Source organism: Trichechus manatus, unplaced genomic scaffold (assembly GCF_000243295.1).
Source record: "Trichechus manatus latirostris isolate Lorelei unplaced genomic scaffold, TriManLat1.0 scaffold00029, whole genome shotgun sequence".
In the NCBI taxonomy this organism is placed as follows: Eukaryota; Metazoa; Chordata; class Mammalia; order Sirenia; family Trichechidae; genus Trichechus; species Trichechus manatus.
In genome coordinates this window covers 2,703,434-2,718,526 of record NW_004443965.1, presented here as the reverse complement: position 1 = coordinate 2,718,526, position 15,093 = coordinate 2,703,434, and the positions used below count along the sequence as shown (strand labels likewise).

At 39.3% G+C, this 15,093-nt stretch overlaps 1 protein-coding gene across 1 annotated transcript in view; it reads left to right on the top strand.

The window, feature by feature from the left end:
- The window catches only part of THBS4 (thrombospondin 4), a 49,921-nt gene that overhangs the window by 15,860 nt on the left and 18,968 nt on the right, over nt 1-15,093 (top strand). The window contains exons 3-9 of the mRNA XM_004374462.1: nt 3,939-4,186; nt 7,371-7,479; nt 8,226-8,308; nt 8,636-8,687; nt 8,908-9,119; nt 10,755-10,892; nt 13,795-13,863. Coding sequence (XP_004374519.1) covers nt 3,939-4,186; nt 7,371-7,479; nt 8,226-8,308; nt 8,636-8,687; nt 8,908-9,119; nt 10,755-10,892; nt 13,795-13,863 — 911 coding nt within the window. The remainder of the gene's footprint in view (nt 1-3,938; nt 4,187-7,370; nt 7,480-8,225; nt 8,309-8,635; nt 8,688-8,907; nt 9,120-10,754; nt 10,893-13,794; nt 13,864-15,093) is intronic.

The window sequence follows — 15,093 nt, the reverse complement described above, 5'->3', positions numbered from 1 at the left end:
TTCGGTGTTGCACAGCCACAAAGGCAAGGCAGAAATACAGAAGCCACCATAAATGAGGGTATGAACACAATAGTAGGATTTTGCTATCTGAAATAAGATGGGATAAGATGTTAAATTGTAATTCTCTAAACATTTTTATTTTATATATGCAGTGCTTTAAATGCAAGCTTTAATTAGTCATTTAAATTTCATATTCACAACATTTAATGTGCACCTGTTATGTGCAAAGTACTCCTCTAGGTACTATTTATAAAATTAAACTCAGATATTCAGTTATGAAAATAAACCATGGCCCACATGCCCTATGAAGGCCTGTTAAAAGTAGGCAACATGCCCAAGAAAATATGTTTCCTTTGAAATATGTTTCACAGAAATCTGAGTTTGGGGAGGAAAACCAAGAGTATTTGTTTTACACTTTGAGGGACAGAGTAGCAGGGGTAGGGGTCTGGGGACCATGCTTTCAGAGGACATCTAGGTCAATTGGCATAACAAAGCTTATTAAGAAAATGTTCTGCATCCTACTTTGGTGAGTGGCGTCTGGGGTCTTAAAAGCTTGCAAGCAGCCATCTAAGATGCATCAGTTGGTCCCAACCACCTGGAGTAAAGGAGAATGAAGAACACCAAAGACACAAGGAAGGTATTAGCCCAAGAGACAGAAAGGGCCACATAAACCAGAGACTTCATCAGCCTGAGACCTGAAGAACTAGATGGTGCCCGGCTACCACCAATGACCACCCTGACAGGGAACACAACAGAGAGTCCCGGATGGAGCAGGAGAAAGGTGGGGTGCAGAACTCAAATTCTAGTAAGAAGACCAGACTTAATGGTCTGACTGAGACTGGAGGAATCCCAGAAAGCATGACCCCCGGATTCTCTATCAGCCCAGAACTGAAACAATTTCAAAGGCCAACTCTTCAGACAGGGATTGGACTGGACTGTGGGACATAAAGTGATACTCATGAGGAGTGTGCCTTTTAGCTCAAGTAGATACAAGAGACTAACGGGCAGCTTCTGTCTGGAGGTGAGATGGGAAGGCAGAGAGGGTTAGGAGCTGGTTGAATGGACGTGGGGAAGCAGGGGTGGAAAGTAGAAGTATGCTGTCACAGTATGGGGAGAGCACTTAGAGTCACATAACAAGGTATGTATAAATTTTTGTATGGGAAAATTTTTTTTTAAAAAAGAGTATTTGTTTTAAGCCACTATGTGTATCCTCTTAAACTGTTAATATGGGAACAGAAGGTGGTGACCGTAACTAGAATACAGAGACAGTGAGTAAATGTGTGTCTGACCTAATTCAAGTCTGGTGGTCCAAGTGGAGTTTTTCTTGGCCTGTAAAAACTCCAGGTATTTGCAAAACTGTTCTAAATAATCAAGAAATAGAAGACATAAAAAATTGAATTTGTGCATATAATTGGGCTTAGTTTCCTCCTCTCTCCCTTGGGTATTGTATGTGCTCCAATTTCCAGCCACACAGTTACTATTGTAAATTCTCAACAATTAACATTAAATAAAAAAGTAAAAAATTTTGTTGTATCCCAGATTTGAAATACCTGAAGAGTTTCCACTTGCGTCTATCTTCTTCCTTCCCACTTTTTTCTATCTCTCATACCACATATGTCTTACCAATACTTAGTACAATACAGTTATAGTATCATATAGTATTTAGTATATTCATAGAAATTCCACCTATTTAGTCTGTCTTGCCAGACCTTACCAATTCTTTTCTTTCGGTAAGCAAGTGGTGGTGACTAGGTAGCGGTAGAAGAAGATTTTCCATCGGATTCCTGCACGGCATCTCTCTGCACCACAGAACCTGAGGCCAACTGGCTCTCTCCACCCATGGTCAAATGGGAAAAGCAAATCTAGTCAGAGTTTAGAAGGGATGGGAAAATGAACTCAGAAAGTCTAATGTGGAGGAAGACTTAAAATATATCCTTAAAGATTCGTGGTAATGATTGCTTGGGGATATTTTTTTGTGATACTACAACATAAATAGGTATTTACGGCTAGCTAGACTACCAGGCAGCCCCAGGTTTGCATTTACATTCTACAGAAAAGGGACCTGAGAAACAATGGTCTGAGTTACTTGCCACAAATCATAGATAGACAGTAACACAGTTGGTTTATGTGTGTATGTTTCTTTTCTTTTTCACTTTTTGTATTATGTAATTCATGTTTCTTGTAGAGAAATTAGACAATGAAGATGAGTAAGATGAAAAAAAAACACATATCATCCAAGCACCCAGCAATGACCATATTAATGTTGATATATTTTCTTCTAATTTTCTATATATGTATATACATATATAGATACATATACTCATACATATACATATAATATGTACATATTTGTGTGTGTATACACATGCACGCACAAACTTTTTTCCTGAATAAAACTATACTGATTCGTAACTTCCTTTTTTCATATTACAAAATGCTGGTAATGTCTTTTCACATTGTTTATATTTTTAAATTCTTTATTTATATTTTATTATTATAGCATAATTTAAGTAGCCATCCCTCTCTTTTTTAGACATATATTGTGGTAGATATTTGTTATAATAAATATTTATGTAGTAAAGATTCTTATCCATAAATATCGGTGCTTTTAAAAAAAATTTCCTTGATTTCAATTCCCACAAGTGGCATTGCTGAGCCATGGGATCTGTACCTGTTTAAGGTTCTGATACGAATCGATAAATTACCCTCCAGAAAAGTCCTGCCAATGGTATGTGAAGGCTTTCCAACCCGGGGCAGCCAAAGACTTTGTCAGACCTTTGGAGCTACAACGATGTGCTTCCTACCTCAGCTGTCCAAGAATACTTGCAAACAACTTTCCTGCCTTGTTGCTGGGATTGTTTCCGGTGATGAATTTGGGGGTGTGAGTGGTATCTGTTGTGTGAACCTGAATGTGTTATTGGTAGACTCACTCAGACCTTGGGAGCAAATCACTTTGGTCTTTATAGCAAACCTCAGCCAATGGCCTTCATTCACAAAGGGCCGCATCCAAGAAAAGATTTTCGCTCAAGGTCCAATATATTCAGAACAATAATGGAATAAAAAGAAGACAGAAAAGCAAAATTTTAAAATTTGCATGAGTTTTCATTTAGTGAGCTTAGGAAGATATATGAATAGACAGTTACCTGCATAGAAAAAAACAAAACAAAACAGAAAATAAGATATTGGATCTCCATCTTAGTCCTTCTTTTGCAACCATAGATATGGTATATGCCTTTTATTTTCTAACAGCATTTTTAAGTTTTGGGATGGGTTACTGAGGGAAAATATGACAGATTACACCAGATTCAACTTATGTTTACAAAGGGCCTATCCATGCCTAGCATTCTTTTAGCCATGAAATAAACCAACACTGTCTTTGAGGACGTGCACACTCAGGTTGAAATTCAAGTCCTGTCACTTACTATGCCCTCAAGAAAGTTCCTTCACCTATCTGAACTTCACTTTCCTTATCTGTAGAGATTCCAATCTCATAGAGGTGCAATGAGTAGAAATTAAGTATTTAAAGCAACTAAGGACAGTGTCTGGCCCTGTGATGGTGCTCAGTAAATGCTCAGTGAGTTAATGGATTTGTGACCTCAGGAGCTTACCATCTGCTTAGATTTTAGTTTATCTCTGGTGGGGTTCTGCTTGCTCATCATACTTATTACTATATAGAATTATATTGTTTATTTTTAATTTGCTGCTGATTGTCTATCTCTCCCTCAGCATAAAACGTTCTCAGGATAGATAGTGGGTCTGGTTTCGCCAACTGCCCTGCCAGTGCCTAGAACAGTGCCTGGCACACAGAACATGTTGTTGCATCAGTATTTGTGGTAACGACTTGCTCGCACTCTTTCTTTGAGACCAGGAGGCTGTTCAGTACATTCTTCACACTCTTACCCTTATCACACTGTTCATTGGTCTGTGCTTGGTTCCAGCCATCCTCCGTTACCTAAAGACTGATGGGAAGATTCATTTGGTGGTTTTCAACAACCTGCAGCTGGCTGACGGGAGGCGGCACAGGATCCTCCTGAGACTGACCAATTGGCAGCGAGGGGCTGGCTCGGTAGAGCTCTACCTGGACTGCACCCAAGTGGATTCCATTCACAATCTCCCCAGAGCCTTTTCTGGCCTCTCCCAGAGTCCCAAGTCCATTGAATTGAGGACTTTCCAGAGGAAGGCACAGGTAGGAATCAACAAGACCATTCTCTAAAGTGGAAAGATGGAATGCCAAGGCTCAAGGAAGACAGAGAAGTGTGCTGAGGAAAATATGTTGGTTCATGTAACGAACCTGTTCAACCCTATGGTCAATGGTCTTAACTCTGGCTGCATAGTACAATCATACAGAAATTAAAAAAAAAAAGAATACAGATACAGGGCTCATACCCAAGACCAATTGGATCAGAATCTATAGGGGTGAGGCCCAAGCATCAGTATTTTCTAAATACTGATTCTAACGTGAAGTCAAAATTGTGGTTTCTGCTTTAGATGACAAGTAGAGACTCTTTGGATATAATTGTAACATTGGAAAGGAAATAGCAAATATAAAAATAGCTACCATAGGGTGATAGGATTATCTATTTTATATATTTTCAATCTTTCTATAATGTTATCATTTTAATGAAAATAAAGAATGATTGCAAGCTGCCAAGCACTAGGAACAATATTTGTCACAGGTCTTGTCAGAACATCCACTAACAAAAAAGGGACTTATTGCCAGCTCAGTTCCACGTGGTCTCAAAAAATCCCATCACCTCTGTCATCTGTTTTACACCATGTTGATAGTATTGTTTTCCTTCTATCATTGCACCTGCTGTAGAAGTTCCATATTCATTTCTTTTAGAATTTTGTGCTAGAAAGTGCTTTGTTTCCTTGTATTCTTTCTCGTTTCTAATAATTATCACTAACTGGTCATAACTTCCGGAATTTCATCTGCTATAGAAGTCAATCCCGACCTCAGTTACTATGTTCATCTATTATGATCAGTAATACTGTTGTCTTCTAGCTCTTACTCCTCATTTTCCATTTCTATTTTATTGCTTCATTATACGTGTTTTAGTTACAAGCTGCTCTGAGCCCTTTTTACGAAGAGGCAAGGCGTAGACCATAATTTCTATTACAACTAGGAATGGCTGAAAAGGTTTAGTACTAATATAAAACTATTAATTCTATTCTAGAATTTTGTGCTTGGACAACAGGATGCATTTTTTTAAGCTGAAATTCAAAGAAAGCTAAAATCCAATGGTTTTTTTGTTTCTTTTTTGCAGACAATTGTGTATGTGTATATATATACATATATATACACACACATATGTATATGTATACACATATGTACATGTATATACATATATATACATGTATATACATATATGTACATGTATATACATATGTATAGATATATATGTGGAGCCCTGGTTGCACAGTGGTTAAGAGCTTGGCTGCTAACCAAAAGGTCAGCAGTTCAAGTCCACCAGCTGCTCCTTGGAAACTCTATGGGGCAGTTCTAGTCTGTCCTGTAAGGTCACTATGAGTTGGAATCAACTTGGCGGCAGTGGGATATGTATGTATGTATGTTATATACGTATGTTATATGTATGTATGTATATATATATATATGAAAAAATTAATGAATACAGAGATATGCTAAACTTTATTTCTGAATCCCTAAACTAGCCTAAGTAATCAGAATGACAGTCAGAAATTGTGTTACGGATCATTTCAGAAATTAGTGGCCACCATCAAATAAGTCAGTTTCTAAAAGTTAAGCATCAGCAGGCTCACTGGAAAAGGTCAATGGAAGCTATACCTTCTCCTTACTTATCCACATGGTTAGATTCCAAAGACCAGTTTATTATGTGAAATCAGTGTTATGAAAAAATAAAGGGTGATCACATCAGATCACAAAATGGAAGATGACTACATCATTACATAACTTCCAAATTACATCATTACATAACTTCCAGATTATATAATTGCATAACTGCCAAACTACTGAGAATCATGGCCCAGCCGAGTTGACACATAATCTTGACCATCACCAGTGTTACTCTCCTCACACCTCAGCGTTCATTACTACCAGACGTACGTTGTTAATGTGCAAAATAGTTGCACAGTAAATTTCTTACTATTGTCATAAATGCAAAATGTTGGATAATGAGATAGTCGATAAGTGAGGAGAAGGTATATAGTCATTGAAATTTCCTCAAAAGCTCTACCTCCTTATACTATCAGCAGGGACCACAGTGAGTCTGTCTTCATAGTCACCTACTCATTCATTCAGTTAGTCAATTAGTCAACAAAGATTTTAATAAGAGTCAACTATGTGTCAGGCAAGGAGCCCTGGTGGTGAGGGGTTAAGCACTTGGCTGCTAACTAACAGGTTGATGGTTCAAACCCACCAGCTGCTCCATGTAAAGATATAGCAATATGCTTGCATAAAGATTTACAGCCTTGAAAACCCTATAGAAGGCTCTGCTCTGTCCTGTAGGGTCACTATGAGTTGGAATCGACTCGACAACAATGGGTTGGGTTTGGTTTTTGGTAACGTGTCAGGCACATGCTTGGCGTTAGGGAGACCATGGAGGGCAAACTAGTTACAGCCCTGCCTCCGTGGAGCTTAGGATCTGATGTCCAAGGTAATATTTGTTACAAAGCGCGTGTTGCATATATCTCAACTTAGTTAAATTAAAAAGTAGAATTCTTCTGAAAATCCTTAGCATGCTCATTTCTAAAATAAGAATGATGACTTTATGTTGACAGTTACGTAAACTTTTTCAGTTGTGTCTATCTATAATAAAAAGTATAAGTTGCAAAATAAAGGAGCGAGAAAACTGATTTTGTGACTAACAACAAAAGATTGCTATCAACCCATAATGTACACATATGTTCCTACCGCCTAATAATGATAGAATATACAGTTTATTAGTTCTTGTAACCTAAGAAAAATCAGAGGTTTTTCTAAGACCTGGAGCCAAAACATCCTAAAAACAAAACTGTTTAACTTTGGGATCAATACCTTCTTTATTGCAGTCTTAACTCCATAAGCAAATTCCAGGTAATTCATAAGAGGCTCCTGCCATGAAATAATTCATTTTCCACGAAGACAAACAGCCTTTCTTTTTCTCAGTAATTTCAGTGGACTCTAGGCCAAGTTGAATGCCAGCATTTTCCTAGGTTATTGCCATTTCCATATTTGTTTCATCCAAAGGGCTGGTAGGCTTTAGGAAAAATGTGAACCCACAAAATTACATAAGACGTCAGAGTCGGAGTACACAAGGCTACCCTATTATGAAAATTGTATGCAAAATATGCAAGTGTGTTTGCTTTTCAACAGTGTCAGCAATGTGTGGTATGAATATGATTTCTTCCAGGACTTTTTGGAAGAGCTGAAGCTGGTGGTGAGAGGCTCCCTGATCCAGGTGGCCAGCCTGCAAGACTGCTTCCTGCAGCAAAGTGAGCCACTGGCCACCATAAGCACAGGTGCGGGGCCTGGGGCAGTTTGCACACCTTCCACAACACAGACAATCTCCAGAGCCCCCAAATGGGCTGGGTCCCATCACCAGAAGGTGGCTGTCAGCAGAACGGCCCGACAGAATGTATTTACAAAAATCAGGCTCTTATGGTGGCTATAGATATGTGTTCACTGTAAAATTCTTTCACCTTTGCTGCATGTTTGAAAATCTTTACAATAAAATGCTAGAAATTTTCCACAAAAAAAAAAAAAAAAAAAAAAAAAAAAAAATCAGGCTCTTGTTTCAAAGTCCAGGGCAAAGAATATTTTCATTGCACTTGGAGTCCCTGAGTGGTGTAAACAGTTAAGCAGTCAGCTGCTAATCCAAAGGTTGGAGGTTTGAGTCTACCCAGAGGCATCTCAAGAGAAGGGCCTGGCAGTCTACTTCCAAAAAATCAGCCATTGAAAACTCTACGGAGATGTTCTACTCTGACATGCGGGGTTGCCTTGAGTTGGAGTCAGCTCGATGGCAACTGGTGACAACTGCGTTTACTTTTATAACTGACATGAATTTGGACTAATTAGTCAGTGGCATCGTTATCAGGATCATTATTTTTTAAGTGAATTAGACAAACGATCCCTAGTTAAATTCAGATACCCAAGGTTTTCGAATCATCTTGTCCTGATGATGCTCTGGAGGAATCATTTGTTCTTGAGTCACTGTAGAAATGCCTGTCACTGGTTGAATGCCCCTTATGTTTTGCTATTTCTGCAGGGGACTTTAATCGGCAGTTCTTGGGGCAAATGACACAACTGAACCACCTATTGGCAGAGGTGAAGGATCTTCTGAGACAACAGGTAACAAACAGGACATATCATCCGAAAAGCCCCAGTCTTATCAGTGCAGCTCTTTGTATCAGCTGATGGAGCAGAGTTGCAGGCCCTCAGAGGCAGGGAGAAGAACCTGATCCAGACCTTAGATGGCCCAACACAGCCCACTCCCTCAGGGATCTACTAGAAGACTCTGGAAATGGAGGACAAGCTTGTGATAAACACATCAAAGGCTACTTCCAGCTCTACTCTAAGAAGTGTTGCATAGATAACTACATGTGGATTCCTTTATTTTTTATTGTATGTCATGTATTCCTTTTTTATCTTTTTTATTCCCCCTCCCCATCTCTAAAGGTCAAGGAAACATCATTTTTGCGAAACACCATAGCTGAGTGCCAGGCTTGCGGTAAGTGCTTTTCTAGTAACTGATTCATTCCGAGTCAGATGAGTGGCCACAGACTGATGAAGGAAAGGCCTGGAGGGAGGCTGCACTGATAGCAGTTTCTGGGGGTCAGCACAGAGCTGGAAGGAAGGGAAGAGAAGTTCACTGGGAACACAAATTTTATTTGGTCTCAGGTCTATTTTTCTGGTTGTGAATAAGTCTGTGAACTATTAATTTTCTCTAGGTCCTCTCAGCGTTCAGTCTTCAACCACAAACACCCTGGTGCCCCCTGCACCCCCAGCACCTCCCACATCCCCAACACCCCCAGTGCGCCGGTGTGACCCGAACTCGTGTTTCCGAGGCGTCCGATGTACTGACACGAGAGATGGCTTTCAGTGTGGGCCCTGCCCTGTGGGCTACACAGGAAATGGAATCACCTGTTCTGATATTGATGAGGTAAAAGTCAAACTAGACAGGTAGGGGCTACCTAAGTATCTTCCACACCCTATAGCTTATAAACCTTGGTGGCGTAGTGGTTAAGAGCTACAGCTGCTAACCAAAAGGTCAGCAGTTTGAATCCACCAGGCACTCCTTGGAAACCCTATAGGGCCATTCTACTCTGCCCTGTAGGGTCACTGTGGGTCAGAATCAACCCAACGGGTTTGGTTTGGTTTTTGGGCTGTCCCCCAGGCAACATAAAAACTACTTCCTTACAGACCATGAGACACAAGAGCAGTGGGAGGAAGAAATGCTGATGGGGAGATCTCTCTTTCTAACTGTTCTACTGGTCCACCTTGATAGGATGCTAAGATTTCTGCTTTACACTGTAACGTCTGCATCGATTATGTCTCTGTGTATAGTCTGTGTTACCATTTTGCTTTTTCTATGCCTTTGCGAATGTAAAAAGGGGAGGATCCTGTTGGAAGGATATATTTCAAGTGTTACAACTGATTTCTTCAGGCTTCCTAAAATAGAAGAGCAGAGAGGCATCTCACACCAACAAGACCTGTTTGGGGCGGGGAGGTGGGGAGGGTCCTAGAAACCTGTGAGTAAGCAAAAGTGCCCAGGGATGGAACCAGAGAGACACATACAGCAAGGACTGGCTGTTTGACTGGCTGGCAGAGCCTCAGAAGGAGACTGTACCAAGATACGTGGTTAAGCCAGTCACTTGTTCAGTCCCAAAGCAGCCTCCACAGCAGGTAGCAAGGCTGCCACCAGAAGGTGTCTTTCCCCTCCCGCCCAGCCGGAGGAAGGCTGGAAGGAGACACAGAGGTGAGAGGAGAATGTAGGGAGCTTAGGCACACATTGACACCCACAGCACCCCTGTGGCTCCTGGCAATACTTGACTGATTATTTCTCCAGCTAGTAAGCAATTAAGATGGTCTCTAGCAATCCCTCAATTGGAGAAACATCTGTACATATTTCACAGCACTGCATCTGGTTTTTATCTGTGAGCTGGAATTTTCCTCTTTTTGAAAGGGCAGGAAATGGTTATGTTTTTTACATTAGTTGAGGCGGTTAAAAAAAAAAAAAAAGAGCATCATAACCATTCTCCTAGACTCCAAGAGCCTTCGAATAGTCATAGACTTCACAGGGCATAAACACAGGGATGAATACTGATGGAGTAAATCTTATTGAAGAAACAGCTTCCTTGCTTTATTTTCTTGAGGCCTTTTCATTTGGGTAGTTTGTTCAATAATGCCTTTGGATTATTACCTAACAGACAGCTAGCCTGTGGTTTAGGAGCACTATCCTCTCACAGAGATTTTAAAAGTTAGTTAGAATACCAAGAAGCTTACACTGGAGGTAGACTGATTAGCATTAAAGACCCATTCAATGTGGATGTGCCATTATCCTATCACACAGCAAAATATCTGTGTTACACAGATGATGCAGAAACACAGGCCAGAATGTACAGGTCAGGGACTCAATGCACAACTCTGGAATTGGAGGCCTTTATTCCTTTTTCTCATCTCTTTCACCAAAAAAAATTAATTAAGTGGAGTAATAACCATATGCAAACAGATGAACGAACATTTGAGAGGGTATTACCATTGTGGCTAAAGACTTTGAACTCTTTTTTATCTCCAGTGTAAATACCATCCCTGCTACCCGGGCGTGCGCTGTGTGAACTTGGCTCCTGGCTTCAGATGTGATGCCTGCCCAGTGGGATTCACAGGGTCCATGGTGCAGGGCGTTGGAATCACTTTTGCCAATTTAAACAAGCAGGTGGGCTGAAGTTACAGTTTGTCTGTTCTTTTTTTTTTTTTTTTCTTAATTATGAACAGAACAATTTTGGTTGATGTCCACCTCCTCAAGTATAACGTTTTACCTACTTGAGTCAATGCCGTATTGAATGTCAAGGTGCACAATAGGCAAATTAGACAATTTTTCAACTCATTTATAAGTATATATGTTCATAAATCTAGATGGGAGGAAGCTGTTAAATTGGAATAATAGGGTATCACTAGAAAAACGGTGGACGGTGTAATACTGAAGAGGTGGAATAATTTCAGGTTTATTTTATTGACAGCCGTTGAATATTTTGTTCTTCAGAATAACTTGAGAATCAGGTAAACAAATAAATGCTTTGCAAAATTAGGTCACTTTTACAGAGTCACTGTTGCTGATCAGTAGCTATTTTAGAGATGAGAGGATTTCAAGAGTAGAAATAATACCCTGAGGAAATCTACCCTTATTCTTATATAAGATATAAATTGCCATAAAGCACTTGAGTACTTCATGACAGTCTCCATTTATTTCCAAGTGTTCTGCTAGATCCTGGTCATTATTTAACTGACTGACTGTGAAATTCTTTTTGATGTTTTCAGCTTTTAAAAATAGTTGGCCTATAAATATATTTTACTACCTTAGGGAAATTATTGGCTTTGAAGAAGGGCAGGGGTTCATTATTTCCTAGCTGCCTATCAAAGGAGTCTAGAGGACATCATTTTTTAGATTAGAAAAGAGAGGCAAGCTAGACATATAGGAATGACAAGAAGCCATTAGAGTAATGACCCCAAGTTTTTCTTTATCTCCTCTAAAAACAAAATCTCTGAGGCTAGACCAAGGATGATAGTCAAAATGAAATAGAAGATGCTTTATGTAAGCTGGAACCCTGGTGGCACAGTGGTTAAGAGCTCAGCTGCTAACCAAAAGGTTGACAGTTCAAATCTACCAACCGCTCCTTGGAAACCCTATGGGGCAGTTCTACTCTGTCCTATAGGGTCACTATGAGTCAAAGTCCACTTAAATGCAACAGGTTTAGTTTCTGTTTTATGTAAGCTAGTAAGAGCACTTCCCAGTGGATTTCCAGCAATACGGTAGACTGAAGCAGAGGAGGGCCACCTTGCTAAAATTTAACAAATTTTAATGCATTGCCAAGATCAAAAGAAGTAAAGGGAACTGTGTAGTTTCCAGAAACAAAGAGGAAACTCAAAGCCAAAGTTGTGAAGGGAAGCTGATCCCACAGCAACCTGTGGGAGTTGGGAGCTGAATGCAGATCCTGCGAGTGGGGATCTGGGGTTTTAACACCTATGTGGATACAGAAGTTGTAGTCTTGGACCTTTAGAAAGACCTAAGACCCCTGAGTAAAATATACCGATTGCATACCCATTGCTGTCAAGTGAATTCCAACTCATAGCAACCTTGTAGGACAGAGTAGAGCTGCCCCATAGAGTTTCCAAGGAACACCTGGTGGATTTGAACTGCCAACCTTTTGGTTAGCACCCGTAGCTCTTAACCACTACAACACCAGGGTTTCCCTGAGTAAAATAAGAAGCCTCAAAGAATTACCCTATTGCAAGTTCATAGAGTCAGAAGTAGATTCGAGGTTACCAGGAGCTGAGGGGAGCGGACAATGAAGAGCTGTTGCTTAATGAGTACAGAGTTTCCATTTGGGGAGATGAAAAAGTTTTAGAAATAGACGGTGGCGATGGTTGTACACATTGTGATGTAATTAATGCTACTGAATTATACATTTAAAAAGACTCAAATGACAAATTTTATTATATAAATTTTACCACAATATTAAAAAAAAATTCCTTATCCATTAAAACAAACTAGAAAAACTTTTCTAGCCCCAAGAAACAATAAGGAAACTTGACTTTAGCTTTGGGATATGGTTGACTAAAATGAAAATTGCTCACAATAAATCAAAGCTTCAATCTTGCACTGCGTACAACTGTTAGGTCCAAATCTATGTTACACATATGATGCAGAAACACAAGCTAAAAAATTAAAACAAAAACCAGCCCTGGAGTAGTAAAATCCCCAGGACTCTGGCTAATGCCAAAGCCATACCCGTTTGCGAGGACATTTTAAAATGCAGGGCCAGTGGAATGCCCACAAGCAAAAGCAGCACCACTAAGGATAAACTCATAAACAAAAATGGTAGTTTATATGAAGAAACTACCATGAGGAGACATGATAAATGTAAAATAAGTTAACATGGATAAAATGAATTAAAGCATAGAGCAATGTGAGGGGGAAAAAAGGTCAAGTTTTTAAAAATAGCCAAATAAAACTTTATCAGTGGAAAAATATACATATAAAACCACTGAAATTTGAAACTCAATATATGGGCAAGACAGATTAGACACAGCTAACATGGAACTCATAAACTGGAAGATGAGTCTAAGGAAGTCATCCAGAATGCAGCACAGAGAGATAAAGATGTGGAAAATATGAATGAGAGTTAACATTCAATAGAAGATGTTAATGAGAAAGTCCACTATTTGTCTAATGGTAGTTCCAAGGGGAGAACAGAAAAAAATAGGACAAGATTGGGAAACTGAAAATTTCCCAGAACTGAAAAAAGATAGGAATCCTCAGATAGACAGAGTACTTTGAATCCAAAACAGAATAAAGAATTTTCTTGACTAAAATGGTTGTAGGACAGATTAATTGTAGAAGTGATCTTTTCTGAATGACTTTATTACTACATAGGCAACTATCATGTGAAATGGGATTAAGTACAGACTGGTACAAAAACAGGGACGAAAATGACCCTCGGATTACTATTCTACCTGGAATTCTGTATGTCTTCACTTCACACAAAAATGTCACAGCAAAGGAAAGTTTATTCACATTTCTGTTTAAATAAAGTGTCTCTTAAACTTCTCTGCACTAGGTCTGCACCGATATTGATGAGTGTCAAAATGGAGCATGCGTTCTCAATTCTATCTGTATTAACACTTGGGTAAGTATTTCTCACAGCTCCTGTTCTCTAAGCAGAATCAGCTAGTTATTAAAACAGATGTACAGATCAGAACCCCAAAACACATATAGAATACATGGGCATAATACATTTGATTTGCAGAATAAGGATAAAAGTTTGTGCTGAAACAGCTTTTTATATGAGTAATTTTTTAAGTAATTTAATTTTTAATATGCTAGTAATTTTATAAATACCAAGTTTATTCTTTATTTTCTATCGAAGTTGCAACATCAGGCTCTTAGATAAGTATTTATTGAATAAAATGTCATTATCCTTGTGTTTAAAAAATATGAAAAGCTAGTTAGTTTATATTAATAGTTCAGTATTCCAGAGTAAGCATTTTGCTCGTAACTATATTATCCCCAAATGGTATTATTTACTAAAATTTTTCAGAAGTCATTTTTATTAAATTAAAATGCTTAGCGCTCGTTGTTAGTTGCCATCTGACTCATGGAGACCCCATGTGTGCAGTTTAGAACTATCTCATAGGGTTTTTAAGGCCTTTTGGAAGCAGATCACCACACGTGGGTTCCAAGGCGCCTCTTGGTGGGTTCAAACCACCAACCTTTCAGCTAATAGTTGAGCGCTTAACCATTTGTACCACCCAGGGACTCTGCTTAGCACTTACAGAGTTTATAATTTATTTTATTTATTTATTTATTGTACTTTAGATGAAGGTTTACAGAACAAATAGTTTCTCATTAAACAGTACACATATTGTTTTATGACAGTGGTTAACAACCACACAACATGTCAACACTGTCCCTTCTCAACGTTGGGTCCCCTTAGATCAGCTTTCCTGTGTCCTCCTGCCTTCTAGTCCTTGTCCCTGTTGTGCCCCATTAGTCTCGTTTTGTTTTATGGGGTTGTCTAATCTTTGGCTGAATGGTGAACCTTTAGAGTGACTTCATTACTAAGCTAAAGGATGTTCGGCGGCCATACTCGGGGTTTCTCCAGTCTCTTGTCAGGCCAGTAGATCTGGTCTTTTTTTGTGAGTTAGAATTTTGTTCTACATTTTTCTCCAGCTTTGTCTGGGACCCTCTGTTGTGATCCCAGTCAGAGCAGTCAGTGGTGGTAGCCAGGCACCATCTAGTTGTACTGGACTCAGTCTGGTGGAGGCCGTGGTAGTTGTGGTCCATTAGTCCTTTGAACTAATCTTTTCCTTGTATCTTATTTTCTTCATTCTCCCTTGCTCTTGAAGGGGTGAGACAA